Source organism: Pan paniscus, chromosome X (genome assembly GCF_029289425.2).
Source record: "Pan paniscus chromosome X, NHGRI_mPanPan1-v2.0_pri, whole genome shotgun sequence".
In the NCBI taxonomy this organism is placed as follows: domain Eukaryota; kingdom Metazoa; phylum Chordata; class Mammalia; order Primates; family Hominidae; genus Pan; species Pan paniscus.
Window position 1 is genome coordinate 39,334,158 of NC_073272.2, and position 22,004 is coordinate 39,356,161.

Genomic DNA, 22,004 nt, shown 5'->3' on the forward strand with positions numbered 1-22,004 from the left:
AAGGGACATGCTCACATGGCACAGTGAAAAGTGAAATCTTTTCCCACTTGGTGGTGGGTGCATGACAATATACTTGCACTTTGAAAAGCCTATGTGTGGTCTGGTTATTTTTAAAAGGCCAGAAATGCTGGCCCTTTGAAGAATCACGCGTTTCCTCGGCCCAGAAAATAGACTGGGCTAGAAAGGCGCCCGGACTCCAATTCTGGGCCCGGGTGGTTGCAGTTTTTCAAAGGGATGTGAACGGTTTCCCAAGATAGGACCCAAGGGACTCTAGGACCCAGAGGCTGCGCGCGACGCCCGCAGGGCGAACTGCATCCTTTTGAGCTCCCGCTCCATGGCCTGAGCCGTCGTAGGCCGCGGGTTCGCGGCCCGCCAGGGGACGGTCACCACAGAGACGCAGCCGGCACTGGCGAGCGAGCGAGCGGGCGGCGCACGGAGCGCGTGGGCGTGTCCCGGCGGGGCTGCGTAGCTCGCCCCACCCCACCCCACCCCAGCCAGGTCGGCCGCCCCCACCAGGTCCAGTTCCAGAGCCCAGGCCGGTCGGCCGGGCCCGCGTGCCCTCGGCGGGCTGCGCAGAGCGCGGGAGCGGTTTGGGGCTAGGCATGCTGGGAGCCCCTCGGGCAACGGCCGCCGCCGCCACAGCCACACAGCCGCCGCCACTGCGTCCGTCCCCGGTGAGCGCCGCTGACGCGCGGAGATGAAATTCCCGGCCTCGGTGCTGGCGTCCGTGTTCCTGTTCGTGGCCGAGACAACGGCGGCGCTCAGCCTGAGCAGCACCTACCGCTCGGGCGGGGACCGCATGTGGCAGGCGCTGACGTTGCTTTTCTCGCTACTGCCTTGCGCGCTCGTGCAGCTCACGCTTCTCTTCGTACACCGCGACCTCAGCCGCGACCGCCCGCTCGTACTGCTGCTGCACCTGCTGCAACTTGGGCCCCTTTTCAGGTGCGTGCAGAAGCCCAGAGCCAGCCCCAGGCCGCAGCCTCGGTCCTGTAGCCTGATCTCCCCACCTGCTCGAGTGGAGGGAGGCGGTTTTCCTGTGGACACAGGTGGCTGGGCCCCAAGCCGGTCCGCCATGCCCCTCAGCCCCATTATTCCAGTCAGGAATACGACGAATCATGGCATAATGGTTATAAAGTTGGGGCACACTGAATTCCTGTTAGGTTCCGTCAAATGAAATAGCCAACATTCAACTGAAATTGACCAACAAAAATGGCAGTTTCTTGTGGTTCAACCTCATTAAAGACATTGGTTTCTCTGGGGTCAAGTAGGCTCTGACAGGATTGGCTTGTGTTGTCACAAACCCTTGGGAAGTGTGTTCTAAGCTGTGGTTACGGGGACAGCATGTACAGGTGACTTAATTTTAATTTATCAAACACATGGAGCTTACTGTATGCCAAGCACTGTTCTAAAAGCTTTAACAGTATTTAATTCTCATAGGGAAGTCAAGAAATCCATGCACCATTCTTTTCTCTTGGTGGCGTTACGAATATTATGGGATATGGAAACATATGGGGTTCTAGAAATGTCTTCCGGCCCTGGCAAACTTGTAAACGTAGCCATTAAAGCTGGTACACAATGCACCATGAAAACAAAACTTGCTGTGTGTTAAGTAAAGAAAAACTGTTGGTGACATTTCTGGAAATTAATTTTTATTAACACAAAGCAAGTAGAAATACATGGTAATAAAACAGACTGGCTTATCTAAGGAGTTTAAAATGTGTTGTTTTAGTACCTTTCATCACTATAGGAAAAGCAAAACAAAGGCCGTCCATTTGGATTAGAAATAAGTTTATAATACTGAATTTTAGACATAGGCGACAGAGGAATTTGAAGAGATGGAAAGGCCAGAGAGACACCTCAGCTGCCAGAAAATTCAGCTAGCCCTACCAGGAAATCTCTCTCTCTCTCTGTCTGTCTTTCTCTCTCTCTCTTACACACACACACACACACACACACACACGCACACACACACACACACATTGAGGAGCAAGATAAATTTTACAAAGTTATAGTTTTTTTTTTTTTTTTGAGACAAGGTCTTGCTTTATCAGCCAGGCTGGAGTGCAGTAGCAAGATCATAGCTCATTGCATCCTCCACCTCCTGGGCGCAAGTGATACTCCTGCCTCAGTCTCCAGAGTAGCTAGGACTGCAGGCAAGCGCCATCATGCCTGGCTAATGTTCTTTTTTCTTTCTTTTTTTTTTTTTTTGTATTTTTTGTAGAGACAGAGTCTCCCTATGTTGCCCAGGCTGGTCCCGAGCTCTTGAGTTCCAGTGATCCTCCTGTCTGGGCCTCCTAAAGTTCTCTCTATGTTGCCCAGGATGGTGTGGAACTCCTGAGCTGAAATGATCCTCCTGCCCAGGCCTCCCAAAGTGCTGGAATTACAGGCATGAGCTACCACGCCTGGCCATAAAATTTTTGCACCTCATATTAAAGAAAACTGTTCCAGCTGACACACAAACTACTGACTTGTAGTTTGCACACAGTCACAGCAAACTTGGTGAACAAATTTCTCAGCCTCCAGAAGCTGCAGAATCCTAGAAAGGAAAATAAACAGGTACACTGGCAGGAGTGGGAGGTTGCTGCTGACTTCTTGATAGCTGGGGAAGAGTCTGGGGAAAAAGAAAGGGAGGGAGGGGAATTTTAAAAGTCCTGCAACCTGGAGCCATTTAGTGAGGAGAGAGTTAGTCCTTCCTAGCCAGGTAAGCCCTGTGGTCTGGACTGTATTCTCGCTCAGTAAAATAAGCGTGATCTGACTTTGGGCAGGGCACTTATCATTTCTTTCTTTCTTTCCTTCCTTCCTTCCTTCCTTCCTTCCTTCCTTCCTTCCTTCCTTCCTTCCTTCCTTCCTTCCTTCCTTCTTTCTTTCTTTCTTTCTTTCTTCCTTTCTTTCTTTTTTTTTTGAGACGGAGTCTTGCTCTGTCGCCCAGGCTGGAGTGCAGTGGCGCGATCTCAGCTCACTGCAAGCTCTGCTTCCCAGGTTCACGCCATTCTTCTGCCTCAGCCTCCTGAGTAGCTGGGACTACCGGCGCCTGCCACCACACCCGGCTAATTTTATTTTTTTGTATTTTTAGTAGAGACGGGGTTTCACCGTGCCAGCCAGGATGGTCTCAATCTCTTGACCTCGTGATCCGCCCGCCTCGGCCTCCCAAAGTGCTGGGACCACAAGCGTGAGCCACCGTGCCCGGCCTTATCATTTCTTAACATTATCTGTGAGAAGAAAACAGATAATGTTTAAGTGGAGTAACAGGAAAAAGGGGAACTGACATTTCTCAAAAGTTTCTTGTGCTAGATGGTTTGATATGTACTTACATGCCTCAATTCATTGAATCCTCACCATGACATAGACGTAATTGTCCCCATTTTGTAGGTGAAGAAAATGAGGCCTCAGACTATGTTCTCAAGCCTCCTTAAAAAGAGCTAATTATATTCCCTATGCTCAGTGGAAGAAAGCAGAGGACTGTGTAGTACATTCTATTAGTAGTTGCATTTTAAATTAAGAAAAAGTTTGGTCATCTTGGCAATCCAATAAATGATAATACCCTATCATTGCTGCCATTTAAAGTGTTTCTAAACACGAAGAGTAACCCAAGACAAAGCTAATGACATAATATATATAAAAACAGGATGACAAGTATAAACCTGAACTCAAGGAAACATACCAAGATGTTAAGAATAATAATTTCTGAATAGTGGGGTTATGAGTGATAATATCCTGGAAAATATATAAAGCTATATAATAAAACAATTATCGACTTTTCTATATTTTTCAGTTTTTACGGTAAAAATATTTTAACTTTATTAAGGAAAGAAAACTTTTGGTGCTTTGAAGAGATAACTTCTCAGCTATATATAAAGTTTCAACACTATAAAAAGACCTATTTCCAGAAAGTTCTGAATGGGCCATTGTCTTCTTGGAGCAAAAACAAAATAAAAGATAAAAAACAAAACAACAGGCAAACCCCTTCCATCAACAAGGAGTCACTGATTCTAATGCAGCTGATTTATTTCAAGGAGATATTGGACCCATGACCTTAGAGCTGAGATACAAAATGTGGTTCCAAGTCTCTTAGCTTCCAGATTAAAAGAAAAGCAGTTTGTTCTTGCGTATTAGCCTGACTTAATATCTTACTGGAATTTCTTCCTGCTGACTGTTTGATTCTGTTTTAACTCTAAGACATCAACTTTACATAAAGATAAAAATTATTTCCCTCAAACAAAGGAGAGGCATGGTGATTCTTACCCCCTTCCTTATGGATTGGATTTAATAATATTTCTAAATTGTTTTTTGACAGTTTAACTCTTCTTGCCTTTGGATGAGTACTAGCCAAACTCGTGTTTTTGCTAGGTAGATGCTGCGTTTGAGTTCATGCAGCACGATGGCCCAGTTAAACTGCAATACATTACACTAATGATTCTGGGCTAAATACTACTAACTAGGCTTTGCTCCTTCTTTCCTTTAGGGAGGCATAGGGAGAGCACCATATTTCATTTGTATCAGTCTTGTATTTAAAATGGTAGTTACAGTTTTTATGATTGTTTTCACATTAAGCCTGAGTTCGAATGATACGAACTTTGGATAATGCCTTGAATTTATTTATAATTTTAAGGAAAATCTTATTGCGCATTATAATAGATACTCTAGCAAACCAGAGCAGGGAAAAGATCTCTTACCTAAAACACAAAAACATTTTAAAAATTCTGTTTATCATTCTTTTACATTTATGCTAATTTTTATAAATTAATTGGGAGGAATAAATATAAATGAGTTACAATTTCAAGGAATTCCCCTCATTTCTTTTTTATTACTGGTATAGTGAGGAAAAAATGGTACATGAAAAATCTGAGCTTATAAAATAAAGGCTAAGAAGTTCCCGAAACCTTTCCAGAACATTGCAAAATGATTCACCATAGTATATCTTTCTATATTAAACTTTATAAAGAATTTAAAATATTAATAGTCTACATTTGAAGAGAATTTTTTTTTTTCATTTGCAAGGTGCTTTTACATACAGTATTTAATTTCATCCATGGTAAAACCCTGTGAGTTAACTGTCATTATCTTATTTTTATAGTCCAGGAATTGAGGTTCAGTGAGATTAAGCAAGTGGCTTTTCAAAGGTTTTGCAGCATTTTCTATTTAACCAATTTGGGTTTTGTGTAGGCTTACAGAGCATGTGTGTCATGTGAAGATAATGTGGCTTATTGGAAATTATAGTATTTCTTTGGAAAAAGTATTTTAATTAGGGTCTCTGGTACCACAGATTATTTATGCTGACATCAGCATGCATGATTTCAGCTAAGGAATAAGCTCCTTCTGCTATGATACTTGAAAAATGGTATATATGATGCTTGAAAATGGGATAAAGTAAAAAATAAGGATCAACCTACTGATTATCTACATTGGGGTTAGCAAACTGTACCCCACAGGCCTAATACCCCCATCACCTGTTTTAGTAGGTAAAGTTTTATTGGAACACAGCGTTGCTCACTGGTTTATGTATTGGCTACAACTGCTTTCACATTGCAGAGACAGACTTGAGCAGTTGCAACAGAGACCATGGCCTGTGAATCATAAAATATTTACTTTTTTATAAATACTTCACAGAAAATTTGCTGTCCCTTGGTGTAGATGATACTGAAAAACTACCTTGAGTATTCAGTTTTGATAAAAGTATCTAATTTCTGGCTTTATTTAGACCTCTCAAGCAACAAACAAATAAAAAACCAAAAAATAAGAGCAGATTTTGAGTAATTAGATGAGTCTTGCAGAATTCCAAGAATAGCAGTTTGTTTCTTATCAGTTTTCCTAACCAACAGTGGCAGGAGGTCTTGGGGCCTTTTACAAATGTATTAAACACCTATGACTACATGTAAAACTCTATGCTAATACAAATGTATCACCTGGGAAAAAACAGTGGCTTACAAGAGGTTCCGCCTGAGCTTTAGGACCTTCTTTCATTTCCATCAAATGATCATGGAAGTTTTACTTTGTCTACAATTCTGCAGAAAGCTTCCAGTTTCATATAGCCCCTTCCTTGGCATCAAGAAAATTACTTTCTCCTCTGAACCCTCATTTCGTTCATTCAGTTCTTAGCATATGCTGGTATTTAATTTGTATGTTTTAGTCTTTCAAAACTCTAAGCTTGATTTTATTATGCAAGTAAAACATTTTTTTGAAATGACAGAAGAGCAGAAAACAGATTTGCACAATGAGGAAAATAAAAGCTCTCATTTGACTGCTCAGACAGAACAATTCCTAATGTTTTTGTTGTATATCTTTACTAATATTTTTATAATGGTATGCTAGTAAACTGTTGGGGAAAACAAGCCCTGATTTTCAGTGTTTGCTGATTTCTCAAATGCGTATATTCTCATCATGATTGATCAAGCTACCAGTTGTTTAACAACTGGCTCACAAAATTCCTATTTTAACAGTCTGCTCTCTTGAGTCAGTATGAGCCAGCTCAAACATTTCACTGTTTATATGTATGTGTGGGCATGTGTGTGTAATCTGTATATATTTTTTATATATGTGATTTTCTTTTTACAAAAAATGGAATTTAAAATATATGATTCTATTGTAATTTGCTTCTTTCACATACCAAATATGGTAAAAATACGTAGCCTGGTCAACATAGTGAGACTGTTTCCTCACAAAAAATAAAATTAGCTGGGCACAGTGGCATGCATCTGGAGTCCCAGCTACTCAGGAGGCTCAGGAGTGAGGGTCCCTTGAGGCCAGCAGTTGGAGGCTGCAGTGAGCTATGATCACACCACTGCCCTCCAACGTTGGTGAGAGAGTGAGACTGTCTTTTAAAAAAAATTTATATATTGGTATATGTACTTCTATACCATTGATGTTAAGGAATGTATAATGTTTCATTGAATTGATATATTAGGATTTATTTAATTATTCTTTCATTTTTGGGACCTTTAGAGTATTCCCAGCATTTTGCTATTATACATAATGCTATGATTTAAATTGTTGCAATACGTTTTCTTCTAAGTGAGATCATACGTGATAACATGTCATAACTAAAAGTGCTATATAAATATTAATTTTTGTTTATTATTATTATTATTGTGCATATGTCCCACTATCCCATTTAGATTGTGAGTGCCCCCAAATGAGGCAGGGGTATCCAGCTGTCTGCATTCCCCACAGCACTTAGTAAACCACACCCGCATTCATCTCATATTTGAGAATAAAGATGATTATCAGTTTATTCTGTTTTTGTTTTGTTTTGGTTTGTTTTTTTGAGACAGAGTCTCGCTCTGTCACCCAGGCTGGAGTGCAGTGGCGCAATCTTCGCCTCTTGTGTTCAAGCAATTCTTCTGCCTCAGCCTCCTGAGTAGGTGAGACTACAAGGGTGCACCACCATGCCTGGCTAATTTTTTAATTTTTAGTAGAGATGTGGTTTCACCATGTTGGCCAGACTGATATCAAACTCCTGACCTCAGGTGATCCGCCTGCCTCAGCCTCCCAAAGTGCTGGGATTACAGGCGTGAGCCACTGCCCCCGGCCAGTTCATTCTGTTTTCTAATCTTTGATGTGATCAGTGGTCCAACAGTGTAAAGTTGCTAGGCCTCATACAGTCCTCAGTCATTAATTTGAGTTTTCCTTCAGAGAAAATTCAGTTGGACGTGCTTGGGATTGAACTCATGGCCTGAACTTCATTGACATTATTTCCAACTGAAAAAACTGGCCTGTGTGGTTTTACATTGTTTTCATATAACATATTAAAGTGTTCTTGACCCCATGGGACAAAATGTCGTACACAAATCAACCCCCCCCACACACACACCCACATACACCTTCTTTCTCCTAGCAACAAATGAACAATGGTATTAATCACAAAATATGTCCACTTTGAGCTCACCAGAAAGGTTCCTGCATTTCCTCTCTTACATCAAGCTTTATTTTATTATTTCAAATTATAAATACATTCCAGTTGCCGTAGTCACCTCAGGATGAGAGTATAAAGTTAACATTATAACATAAACATTCAATGAAATAGATTAAGCCATTAAAATCTTCTGGCAGCATCATAAGGTTGTTATAAAAGTGCATGTTAGAGGAGGGACAAAAAGTCCTTTAACAAGTTACAAACCTACAGCCATGAATATTTTTCTTACTCCTAGGGAAAACACATTTTTAACCAGCATTTTATTATGAAAATTTTCAAACACACAGAAGACAAGTTTAAGGAATTCTATAGTGAACACCCAAGTACTCACCACCTAGATTCTACAATTAACATTTTGTTTCACATATTTATCCATCTATCAATTCGTGTGTGTGTGTGTGTGTGTGTATGTACTTCAAAGTTAATCACAGACATCAGTATTCTTCCCACTTCAGCATCCATATTTTTACCTAGAGAGAAAATCCAAATTTTAAAAGCCAGGTATTCTCTCAGTCTGGAAAAGTCACTGATTAAGTCTGGGACTGACTTTAGTCCCGTCCTGTAAGGACTTAATGAAAACAGAGATAGGTAACATGTTGTGGTCTCCCAGTGAAATGCTAGATGGCAAGCTGCCCTGTGCTGGAGGATTTCCGAGCCATAGCTTCTGCTTTAACTGGGGTGGTTTGGGGCATCTTTTGGATGTGGAACACACACGTGTGCGTGCATGCATGCATGCAGTCACACTATATAATCACCATTTTTCACAGCAATATGACAAAGTGGGTATTATATCTGCTTTATAGTGGAGGGAATGTGCTGGGGTGGGGATAGTAGGTGACTCGGCTATGGCTACACAGCTAGTTTGTGTCAGGAAGGGAAACTGCACATTTTTTCTGTGGCTCTGGAGCCGGAACCACTTTCCATTCTCTAAGAGATTTCCTTGCTTCAGTGGCCTTTGGTATTACCTCTTCATTTGGTTCTCATTCAATTCCCATTGGCCTGCTGGAAAGCATCAAGAGGACTGCATACTGAGAACTGGTCCTCGGAGTAGTTGATTTAGAAGAGTGACTATAGTTCAGAGTAGCCAAGTCAAGGCTTTAAGAATCAGGCTAAAGGTAAGTAGGATGAGCATGGAAAGTCAGAATCCTGTCTGTCTCTAATTATTATGATTTCCTGATTTGTTTTCAGGTGTTTTGAAGTCTTCTGCATCTACTTTCAGTCAGGCAACAATGAAGAGCCTTATGTCAGTATCACCAAGAAGAGGCAAATGCCAAAAAATGGCCTCTCAGAGGAGATTGAGAAGGAGGTGGGCCAGGCAGAAGGCAAACTAATCACCCACCGATCAGCGTTCAGCCGGGCGTCGGTGATCCAGGCTTTCTTGGGCTCAGCCCCCCAGCTGACCCTACAGCTGTACATAAGTGTCATGCAGCAGGACGTCACTGTTGGAAGAAGTATGTGTATTTTTTATTTCTGCCTGCATTTGGGGATCAAAATGAGAAGCAAAATATGCAGTTTATTTTGTTTCAAAGGAAATTTGTTCTTAAGTGCACTTAATTCTGAATCTGTGTTCTAGTTACTATGCTCAAAACTCAATTAAAATAACAACATTTATTTTGCTTATGACTCTGCATTCTAGGCAGGGCTCAAAAGGGTTACCTAATCTGTGATCCACTATGGATCAGCTAGGGTGGCTCAAAGGTAGGGGGCTAGAATCTATTCAAGGCCCCTTCACTCACATGTCTTGTTGTTCACATGTTTTGATATTGGCTGTTGCTGGGAGTTTCAGATCTTCTCCATTTGATTTCTCTGTGTGGGTGAGTTTGGGCTTCCTTAGAGCATGGTAGCTGCTTCCAAGGGTGAGTGTTCTAAGAAGGAGGGAAGGCCAGATGGAAGCCACATCAGCTTTTGTGATCCAGGCTTGGGAGTTGTGGGACATCACTTCTGCTTCCTTCTCATTGTTGAAATACTTACAGAGTTCTGCCCAGATTCAAGGGAGAGGAGAGGGAAGCAAACTCTGACTCTTGTTGTGGAATGGTAGAGTTCTAGAAGATCACCTGGGACCAAAAATACCACTGTGGCCATTTTTAGAAAATATAGTTTACCAGAGGCTGAAAACACAGCTACTGGAGGCTGCTTCTCTTGGGATTTCACTCTGTCTTTCAGTGCTAGTTCTAAACTAGTTGAGACAGTTGGCTTAACAACTTTGTGGTGAATAATGGAACAAGGCCACTTTCCTGTCTTCTTAGACTTGTAATAGGTATATCAGTTTATAAGTCAAGACAATATTCTGCCTTTAGGCTATTCTCACATCATCAAATTAAGAGCAGATTTTGGTTAAGTTAAAAAAAAAACACTATTTGCATCAGAGTCAAGATTTTAATGAAAAGCCTACAAATGAGAAGTGGAAACAACCCCCTCCCAAGTATTAATATTATGGGTAAACGAAAACCATTATGGTAAGTTTTATTATCGGTATACAAAATGATTTAAAAGCCGTAAGTTGAAAAAATACATGTTTAAGAAAACATTGAAGATAAGAAAGACTCTTATTTATTTTACTTCACTCAGTTTTATCCTCTTTCTGCCTATGTTTTAGACTGGCTGGTAATAATTCATGTCAGAGTCACAGGATACTTACATGTTAGAGCCATCTCCCTTATCCAGGTTGCCTGATTATGATTCTTAAAATATGAGTCAGGATCTTAAGTAGAGATCTTGAACCTTAGTGGATCAACATTTATATGTAAATACTTTCCGCAACACCTGGTAGGGAGTAAAAGCTCAATAAATATAGCAACATCCGTGTTCTCTAAGGAATTATAACTGGAATGGGTCTTGACCAAGCTGCATGCCACTATACTCTTTTTCCCAGTTTATTGTTTTTCCAAGTGGCAGGGATACAGCAAGAAATCAGATGTGATGATAGCCTATTTGATTTTTAGAGGTAGATCCAATTTTTTTCCTCAAGTTTTTTTAGTGAAGATTGTCTCACAGTTGAAGGGTTGGCAAACTACATCCCATGGGCCTAATCTGGGCACTGCCCGTTTTTGTCAATAAAGTTCTATTGGAATGCAGCCCTGCTCTTTCATTTATGTATTGTCTGTGACTGTTTTGGGACTAAAACAACAGAGTCGAGTAGTTGCAATAAACATAATGTGGCCCACAAAGCCTAAAATATTTACTAACTTTTTACAAAGAAAGTTTGCCAACCCTTGTTATAATTTTTCAGACATAATTCTGTTCAGGAAAAATAAAATCTGTCTTGTAAAATGTCAGTGTCACAAGGGATATCTGAAATGTCCCAAAAGAACTTGGAAAAACAGAAGTCCTCTGAGAGTTAAATGATAAATCAAATAGATATGGAAAAAGGAAGTGGGCATGGTCTTGTTAAAAAGATAGATGGCTGCCATTTATGCAGGTCTTGACTAACCCCAATCGCTGCCTTAACATATATAAGGAGGGAATATCTCACCCAGAAAGGGTAAGACCCTTATGAATGGAGCATGGTCTAGGGTGTGCCACAAAGGCAAATGTTGGTAGTGTCTGTCATGTGGTTAGAAATGCATTTGGTGCAAGGAACAAACACCTAACTGTAAAGTTAACCTAGAGTTTATTTTTCTTATCTAACTGGAAATTGGAAGTAGACAGTTGCTGACAGTATTTCAGCTGCTCAATAGTGGCAAAGTTGATGTCCCTGCCAATCCATTGGCCTTTTGCTTGGGTTGCTACTGCAGTTCCAACCATCATAGCTACATTCAAAATAGGAAGAAGGGCTGAAGAAGGAAGGGTAGATATATTTCTCTTTTTATTAATGAATATAGCTTTTTCATAAATCTCCCTAATAGACTTTACTTTGTCTTCCTCCTTTTATTAAAAACTATAGCTTTTCCAGAAATCTCCCTAACAGAAATGACTTTAGGTCTGTGACCAGAACTGATCAGTCATTTAGCTTAAAGGGATGCTAGGAAAGCCAGGTCTAGGAATGTTTGCCACCAATGGCTTAGACTAGTATTCCTCAAACTTCCCTGATGATGATGATTAGAGTTACCTGGGGGCTTGTTAAATATATAGATTACCAGGATTCATCTCTGGAAATTGTGATTTGCTGTGTCTGGGATGGGAGCCAAGGTTATGTCTTTTCTTTTTATTTCCCTTTTGTTATTTAAACAAGGGTTCCAGGTGATTTTATTATCAGCAAAGTTTGAGAACATTGGATTAGACTAGTCATGGCCTGCGTGTGGTTGGGCCCATTGCCACCCATAACAAAACCATGTTCTCTTAAGATAGTGAGAGGAATGGAAAATGAATAGGCAACTGACAGTGTCTGCCACATCATCTAAATGCAGTCCAGATGAATAGAAATGTGTCCCTCTTGACAGAAGGACATAGAGTCCATCACAACATGACCCTATTCAGCATTCAAATTCTGTAACTCTCTCCTCTCTCTCTGATTCTGTGCTCATTGAGCAAACATTGATGGATTTGGCATTAGCAGAGTTTGCCATGAGGGAGAGAAGGGAGAGCCAGCTACATGGTCACTGGAGAGTTATTGTTTTTCTTCAATTGCAATATAATTCATATAACATAAATTTCACTACTTTGGGTGTACAATTCAGTAGGTTTCAATATATTGACAATGTTATACAATCATCACCACTGTCTAGTTTTAGAACATTTTCATCACACCAAAAATAAGTCCCCTGTTCATTAACAGTCACTCTTCATTTCCCCTGCCCCTAGCCCCTGGCAGCCTATTAATCTACTTCCTGTCTCTATGGATTTGACTATTATGAATCTTTCATATCAGTGGAATCATATGCTATTGGGAAGTTTTCTTTCTCATAGTCAGTGAATAACGGACACTGTGTCTGTGAGCTTCAGTCTTGGGTGAATTTGGACATCCTGAGATTCCCTGAGTCTAATCAGTTCTCAGCAAGGGCTTGCTCAAGTCTCCAGATCTTGGAGGATGGGTTGGGTTGAAGCCTAAGTGAGCATACCAATGTTACTGTGCTTTGTGAAGGCCCCTGCAGCCTGCCATTTGGCTTGCCTGGCCCTCACAGTGCCCTTCTCTATTCTACTCAAGGTGGTAATGTTGGTAGTAAAAATGGCTGTTTCATGAACCCTTGATTTGTGCCAGGCACTGTGATAGGCATCCTTGTGTTTCATTTTCAGTGTCCCTGAGGTAGATAATATTATCTCCATCTTAGTCAAGAGGGAAATTGAGCCAGACACAGTGGCTCACACCTGTGATGCTAGCACTTTAGGAAGCCAAGGTGGGCAAATCGCTTGACCCCAGGAGTTTGAGACCACCCTGAGCAACATGGCGAGACCCCATCTCTACAAAAAATACAAAAATTAGCCGGGAGTGGTGGTGCATGCCTGTGGTCCCAGCTACTTGGGAGGATAAGGCGGGAGGATTGCTTGAGCCTGGGAGGACCTTGCCTCAAAAAAAAAAAAAAAAAAGAAGAGGAGGAAAATTGTACTCATAGTCAGATAGAGGAGCCAGAATTTGAGGTTAGATTTGTGTGACTTTATTTATGGACTCAATGAGTATTTCTTGGGTATGTTCTGTGTTTCAGACCCTGTGCTGGTCTCTGAGGATAAAGTGGTGAATAAGGTAGGCAGGCCCCAATCATCTTCGAATAGGATATATAAACATCACACAAATTATTAATCAAATGCATATTTTATTTAAGGTAAATCGTGCAAAGTGAAAGATAAGTAGCCTCTCTGAGGGTATATTGGGGGTTGTCTAACCGAGTCTGGGAAATGAGGCAAATGTTTCCAAAACTTAGATTTAAACTGAAAACTGCTAGATGAAGAAAAGAAGCCAGGTGAAGAAAAATCAGGAAAGAGCATCCTAGGATTTCAAGCTTTATTCCAGAGGCAATGGGAAGGCACTGATGAGTTTTAAGCAACAAGTGTCATGATCAAATTTAGTTTTAGAAACTGATTACTCTGCAAAATGTATTTGAAGAGAGTGAAGAAAGAAATGGAGAGGCTGGGAAGTGGGCTACTATAGTTGTCAAGGTGAGAATAATGGCCTGGACTGGAATAGTCAGAGTGGATTATTGGAGCAATATTAAGAATGCGTAAGCAGAACAATGTGATGATTGATTGGATATGAAGGTGAGGCAGTGAGAGATGTCAAGAATAATTCCCAGTTCCTGATATGGACTGTTGTAGCCATGGATCTCCATTTGTCTTGGTAGTGACAGGTTTGCGAGGTATATTTTACTTTCAGTTCCAGACTTAAAGAAATGAATACATTTTAAAGATTCTATTTAACTCATGAGAGAACAAGCAGATGTTCTCTTCGGACCAGCTTATAAGATAACCCAAAGGACAGACATAGGAATATTGACTAGAGATATCAAAATGAATATGTAAATGGAAGTAAAACTGGTTTTATTACAGCATGGGGGGTGACATTTGAACCTCTACTGTACAAGACATTGAGCATGTCTGTTAGTGACTTATAGCTTACAGGAGAATGTAAATGAGCTCACTGGCAATACAAAGCTAGAATCAGAGAACCTGGATTGGTATACTGAAGACAGGACAATGTTTTGATTGAAACACATTTTTTTTGTTGTTGCTAGAATGTTTAAGTCAAGTACAAAGTTAGACTTTCCTCAAAAAGACGGTCCAGTTATTAGGGTGAGCAGGTTCCTGTCAGAGACATTTCGAGGCCGGGCTTGATCAGGGCTCAGTGAACACCAATAATATCACAAAGTTGAGGTTGTCTTGAAGGCAGCTCCCTGACCAAGGAAGGCCTGGAGCACAGTGGGCGGGAATAAGCACTGGTACCTGGAGAGGCTCAGGCTAGTGGGAAAATCGACGAGGGCTGATCAAACCAAAACTCACCAAGACCATGTGAGGGCAAAAAGGAGCCTTAGAAAGGAGGCTCCCTGCTCCACAAAAGCCTAGCTGCAGTTTCCTGTTAGCCACATGGACGGCTTTCTGCGAGGTCAGTATGCCCAGTGCCTGAGCTCATCCACACCTGTTTTCCTGGTTGTTATTCTCTAGTATCTGATGGCCAACATCCTGGAGCAGGCAGGCAAGAAGGCCCAGAACAGTTGCAGGGTGCGCATCACACCAGAACACATAGAGAGGGCCATGCACAAGGATAAGCAGCTCAGATGCCTCTTGGAGGATGTACCTACCATCAGGTTGATGAGGTGCCCCAGCCCGAGAAGGAGGGATGCTTGGGTCTGAGAACCTGGCAGGACTTCATCAACAATTTCATCCAGCCTCAAAAATTCCCATAGATGAGAGACCCCAGGCTGCTGCCATCAGCCCATGCTATTAAAGTCTTTAATGACAGTGCCCCTGACTTCTCTCAGGTTCTCTCATTTTGGGTTGGAGGTGTCCTTGAGACATCCAGGAGAAGCTATCTCATAGAGAGCTGAATGGGTGGAAGGTGTTGCCAGTGTGGGGTGTTTGAATCAGTGATTTTAGAAGGGGCAGTTTCCAGTGGTTGGTGAGAGCACTGGCCCTGGCGGGAGGAGCTGACTGGGGATAAAGATATAGAGACTTCCTCATTGGCTTTGAACTGGAAGGCCTTGTGAGGCCAGGTAGTTGCTGGGAGCCTCCTAGGCTTGATAAATTCCTAACCTGATGCTGGGACCTAGGGTGGAGCTGCAGACTCTGACTGAGGTGCGGGAGGCTTTATTCAGAATAGCAAAGGTCTGAAGTCAGAGGGCAGTAGCCACAGGGATGGGTGGAGAGGGGGCACACTGCATACTAGCTGGCATGAACTTCATGGGACAGGCTTTACATGGAGATTGAGGAGTGATGGGGAAAACATAAGGAAAAAATGCAAAAAAAAATGTTATGGTCATGTTATTTTATTTATTTATTTGTACCCTGCCTCATTCCAAAAGAGGACTTGAGACAGGGATTAGTAACTGGTACTATGACACATTGTTTGGAATGTATTCTTCTGTCCTCTTGTGGACACTGTTAAATTAAGTAGTAACATTATATAAAAGCTCTCTGGCCTAGGACATGCAATCCAATCAGTTCTTAATGGTTACAAAATATTACAAAACTTATTTGTAAATGTATTCCATTATAAACACAATTATCAATCACATTCCCAGAAAAAATAATCTGTGTATGATCATGTATTTCATAGAACAGCATAGAGTTATCAATGGCCAAAAACAGGTTCAAAAGGTATAGAAATAACCTATGTAATTCTGTCTTGAGTGATGGCCTCTAAAGCATGTACTGTACTTTTAAAAACTTGTGCTCTGTACTGTTTAAAAAAGGTGTCACATCAAGTGTAGTAGCAATCTGTCCCCTTGCCTGTGAATGTCCATATTTTAGGTTTTCACCTGTTCCTTGGATCCTCTGTGGCCACATTCTGCTGCCTGTTGGCCAGAGGCTGCCCAGCCAGATTCAATAACAGATCAGACAACCTGGGTTTGAGATCCTAGTTCACCACTTTCTGGCCATGTGATCTTGGACTTTCATTTACTCCTGCTGGGCAGGTTTGCTCATGTGTAAAATGGCAGAGAGTCCCTCTATCTTTAGTTTTCCCAAAGATTGAGTCCACTTTGGATATGCACAGTGTGGCCCTTAATAAGCAGCTGCATCTGTCTCCTCCCCTAACCCCAGACACGCAGGCAGGCTTCCCCAGGGTACATCTGGGTCTGGTTCTCAGGTTACTGTTGGGCACTTGGGCCACTGGCTGTGAGAGTGACATCCTGCTGAGCCCTGTGGAGAGACAGGAGAGTGCCCAGCAGAGGAAGGAGACAGCGGAAGAGGGACACGAGCCAGGCAGTCCCCACTCTGGTGTCCCTTTTTCTCCTCCTGCCTTGTGACTCGCCCTCTCTCTGCCTCTGTCTAAGCAGAAGGACCCAGCTTGGCCTTTGGCTAATTCACAGGAGTGTCCTGAGAATGAAGGAAATAGCGGTTATGTGTTTAAAAACTGGGCTGTGAGAAACCCATGTCCTGGACACAAAGATGTTTCACTTCGGCCAGGGGAGGGGGTGCTGCTGTTGCCATGAAGTGATGAGCTGAAGGAGACTCCCCACCTGAAGCTGCTGGAGAGAGGCCTGCTTGCAGCTCAAATGCACAGAAGAGGAAGCGAGCAGCTGGGCTAAGGCTGGGAGTGCTCCACGGCGCTCCATAAGGAATCATGCAGTGGTGGGGTGGGCAGCTTGACAATGAGGTGCCTGGAAATATGAGGTTCAGTGGACATGATATGGCAAGAAAGACTTCTGGGATTTAGATAAGCACATCTTCCACATGGCCCTAAGGACAACCCTGACAGTACTAATCTCTAATATATTATTTCCTAAAGCGCAGTCTACAAAGTGGCATCTTACAACTCAATCTGGATGGCAGATAGGTTTGCTAGTTCTAAGCAGACATCTTAAAAGAAAATTAATGAGCTGGTAGCATTTGAAAATCAATAACATTTTACCTGAAAGTCTGGATTTCTGGCTCTCTTGAGAAGTAAAAAGGAGGGTACACATGATTACAGTCACATAGAGATGACTAGCTACTGCACCATGAAGACTGGGCCTCTGGTTTGCCACATTCCTTCCACACTCTTCCCTATAAAGTCCCATATCTGATTCACTTCATTAATTTATAGTAGTTGTCTGATTAATAGAGATACTTGAGTTTGTTACTCTCACTACAAGTTAATTCTAAGTCCACAGTACTCAGAACAATCAATCTCATTTAATGAAGTAGTATATTGTGCATTGCTTCTCAAAATATCATTGGGGTAGGACCAGTAGTAGCAAACTTCCTTGTTTTTCTTGTTCCAGTAAATTGTGAACTGATATGTGGTTGTATTACTAGTATGCCACTCATATTTGACTTGTCATTCGAGTTTAACAACTGCACTGGTATATACCTTGTTCAAAAAGTGAGCCCACTAATTTAAATATTGTGGCTAAATCAGATGCTATACAGATTCCTAAATGCCAGCTCTCAATGTCCATACTTATCATAACTGACTGGTAACAGATATTTCATTGTACCAGTCCTCAAACTTTTTAGATTTAGATTTAGATTTTAAATCTAATGAAAAGCAGTAAACAGGACCTACAGTTGGTATTGTTTCTCCTTCAGAGTCGTCATGAAAACAGATTTATCCTTCTTACATTTAGGATATAATAATACTGGTGAAAATGTTGCTGAACTACTTCTGTTAAAGCAAAAGATATTAAGGAAACCAATTAGCATCAGTGGGGCATGTTAGATGCGGCAGATGTGAGATTGTTGAGTTCTGAACTGTAGGATAAAAAGAATTCACCAAGGCAACTGTGAAAGGGAGTCTTCATGAAAGGAGAGGCAGAACTGGGTTCTGGTCTCCTACAGTGTAGTTTACTTGGGGACCCATCAGTTTCCAGTGAGAAAAATGGAAAAATTATTTCAAAACTCAGCTAGAGATGTGTAATTATGACTGTGCTCTTTTCTTAACAAAATAGTTCTATGGAAAATGGGTAAATAGGGTTCAGAGTACACAATTCTTTTAGGGTCTCCATTTTACAGCTGAGGCCACTGAGGCCCAGTGATAGTAATCAGCTCTTATAAAGTCACATGGTGAGTGGGCAGCGCAGTAGAATGATGGCCTGGCCTTCCTTACCTGTTATTGGGGCTCTTTCCTCTATTGTATCCTGAAAAAGGGGTCTCAAAAGAGAAAGTGTTTAATGTTCTCCTCTGAGAAAAAGAAGCTAAAGTCTTCAATACCAAGGTGTTAGGGTCTCTTGGATTTCTTGGGAAGCACTCAATAACTCACTCCCAAGAATATTCACTTGTGCTTTATTTGGGTAAGGCCAGACAGGTCAGGAGAAAAGTGCTGATTTTATAGTATAGGTCTTTGGACTTTGCAAACTTAGATTTTGTTCCACTGGACATTGTATTAAACTGTGTTATGAACACAAATTTGTCTCAGTTAAGGTGTTCTGGAAATTCTGACTCTGTCCACTAACCATTATCTTAAATGTGGTGATGTGATGTCATGAGAAGCCTGTGTTCAGGAGCCTAGTCTTTGAAGTACCTGAGGTAGTGACGTTTTTCATGGTGCTCTAAGACAATCCTTCTTTGCTGAAGACAAAATCTCCCTCCTGTAGCTGATTGTAGGGTCATTAGGGAAACATCAGTGTAAATAAAAAACTATCTGGAGAGCCAGGCATGCTGGCTCATGCCTGTAATCCCAGCAACTTAGAAGGCTGAGGCAAGAGGAACTTTTGAGGCCAGGAGTTCAAGACCACCCTGGGCAACATAGTGAGACCTCCGTCTCTACAAAAATATTTTAAAAATTAGCTGGATGTGGTGGTATATAACTGTAGTCTCAGCTACATGGGAAGCTGAGCTGGGAGAATCTCTTGAGCCAAGGAGTTCTGAGCTGCAGTGAGCTATGATTGCACCACCGCACTCTAGCCTGGGCCACAAAATGAGACCACAATTCTTAAAAAAAAAAAGTATCAGCCAGGCGTGGTGGCTCACGCCTGTAATCCCAGCACTTTGGGAGGCCAAGGCAGGTGGATAGCCTGAGGTCAGGAGTTCAAGACCAGCTTGACCAACATGATGAAACCCTGTCTCTACTAAAAATACAAAATTAGCTGGGCTTGGTGGTGCATGCCTGTAATCTCAGCTACTCGGGAGGCTGAGGCAGGAGAATCGCTTGAACCCTGGAGGTGGAGGTGGCAGTGGGCCGAGGTCGCGCCATTGCACTCCAGCCTGGGCAACAAGAATGAAACTCCGTCTCAAAAGAAAAAAAGTATCTGGAGATGATAGACACTTAAAGTGCCTGTGGTTCACTTATGACTTGTGATAAAGTGAAAAGTCTAGTGGAAGTACATAACAAACATAATACAGCTGAAGAAGAAATTGTGACATACAAAATAAGATAATAAAGCCAATGTAAAAAAGTTTTGAACAAAACATATGTAAGCATAATGATTAATCCTATTTTGAAGTAAGTCTACAGTAGATTCTAGACATCTGTATTTTACTATACCTCCATAAAAAGATTTGATGTGTATCCTCAATTTAAAAAGCCATGAGGGAAGATGCTTCATAAAACTTAAAGGAGAAGCCGGCGTGGTAGCTCATGCCTGTAATCCCAGCACTTTGGGAGGCCAAGGCGGGCGGATCACGAGGTCAGGAGATCGAGACCATCCTGGCTAACATGGTGAAACCCCGTCTCTACTAAAAAATACAAAAAAAAAATTAGCCGGGCGTGGTGGCGGGCGCCTGTAGTCCCAGCTACTTGGGAGGCTGAGGCAGGAGAATGGCGTGAACCCGGGAGGCGGAGCTTGCAGTGAGCCGAGCTTGCGCCACTGGACTCCAGCCTGGGTGAAAGAGCGAGACTCTGTCTCAAAAAAAAAAAATAACTTGAAAGAGAAAGTTGTGACTAGATAGTTTTAGAAATCTACTGAAATGATGACTGTTAACACTATAATTTTATTGCCTAATATTATGAAGGAAAGCACCAGCAGGACTATGATCATTAGAAACATACTATGGACAGTGGGGGCACTGACAAATCTCTAGGAACTTCTCATACAATCTAGAACTTCTGAAATATTTATACTAATAATATATTTCATATTCAGTTTTAATCTAGGGAAGGCTGAGTACCTCTTTTCTTTTTTTCTTTTTCTTTTTCTTTCTTTCTTTCTTTCTTTTTTTTTTTTGAGACAGGGTCTCACTCTGTCACCCAGGATGGAGTGCAGTGGTGCAATCATGGCTCACCGTAGCCTCAAACTCCTGGGCTCAAGCCATCCTCCCCACTGAGCCTCCCAAGTAGGTGGGAATACAGGTGCACACTACCATGCCTGGCTGATTTTTTTTTTTTTTTTTTTGAGACAGGATCTAACTTATGTTGCCCAGGCTGAAGAACACCTCTTTTGATTTTATTTTTTTCCATGCAACTCATCAATACTAACAGCAACAAAGCTAATTTTATCTAATATCTGTCTTTTTATAAGGTGAAAGAACAAATCTTTCCTATTTTCTAGGTACTCTGTTGGAAATCTCAAAGATAAGTCTAAGTGTAAAAGATTTATAGAGTTTCATTTTATTTCATTTAAAATTTTGAATTTTATTTTGAAAGGCAAAATTGCTAGAAGATTTAAGAATTAAGTTAGGATCATGAGTGACTGAGTACATGAATGGTTGTAGCTTGGCTATCTATTAATTAAAGTGACAGTACAATGTTTAGATAAACATCCAAAAGACCTTGACACATTCTTAATGCAAATTTTTTTTTGTTTTTGAAGAGAATAATCAAGGGCATGATAAAGTCAGGGAAAAAAAGTGTTATTGTGGTAAGATGCCAAATCCCTACTTTTAGGATAGGATTACATAGGTAATATTTTAGGCTAAATTATGACCCCAAAGATATTCAGGTTCTACTCCCTGAAACCTGTGTATGTCACTTTATATCTGCAAAGGGAACTTTGCAGATAAAGAGATTGAGGTTGGGAGATTATTGTATTGTAGGTCGTGCAGGTGGGCCCAGGACAAATGTTCTTCTTTTTTAAAATTAATTAATTAATTAATTAATTTTATTTTATTTTATTTTTATTGATCATTCTTGGGTGTTTCTCGCAGAGGGGGATTTGGCAGGGTCATAGGACAATAGTGGAGGGAAGGTCAGCAGATAAACAAGTGAACAAAGGTCTCTGGTTTTCCTAGGCAGAGGACCCTGCGGCCTTCCGCAGTGTTTGTGTCCCTGGGTACTTGAGATTAGGGAGTGGTGATGACTCTTAACGAGCATGCTGCCTTCAAGCATCTGTTTAACAAAGCACATCTTGCACCCCCCTTAATCCATTTAACCCTGAGTGGACACAGCACATGTTTCAGAGAGCACAGGGTTGGGGGTAAGGTCATAGATCAACAGCATCCCAAGGCAGAAGAATTTTTCTTAGTACAGAACAAAATGAAGTCTCCCATGTCTACTTCTTTCTACACAGACATAGCACCCATCCGATTTCTCTATCTTTTCCCCACCTTTCCCCCTTTTCTATTCCACAAAACCGCCGTTGTCATCATGGCCCATTCTCAATGAGCTGTTGGGTACACCTCCCAGACGGGGTGGTGGCCGGGCAGAGGGGCTCCT

The 22,004-nt window shown here is 41.6% G+C and overlaps 1 protein-coding gene across 1 annotated transcript in view; it reads left to right on the forward strand.

Annotated features, from left to right (window-relative positions):
• Positions 1-342: 342 nt before the first annotated feature.
• The window catches only part of XK (X-linked Kx blood group antigen, Kell and VPS13A binding protein), a 46,564-nt gene continuing 24,902 nt past the window's right edge, over positions 343-22,004 (forward strand). Inside the window, exons 1-2 of the mRNA XM_003815395.5 lie at positions 343-942; positions 9,098-9,360. Of these exons, the coding sequence (XP_003815443.1) occupies positions 698-942; positions 9,098-9,360 (508 nt within the window). The 5' untranslated portion in view covers positions 343-697. The remainder of the gene's footprint in view (positions 943-9,097; positions 9,361-22,004) is intronic.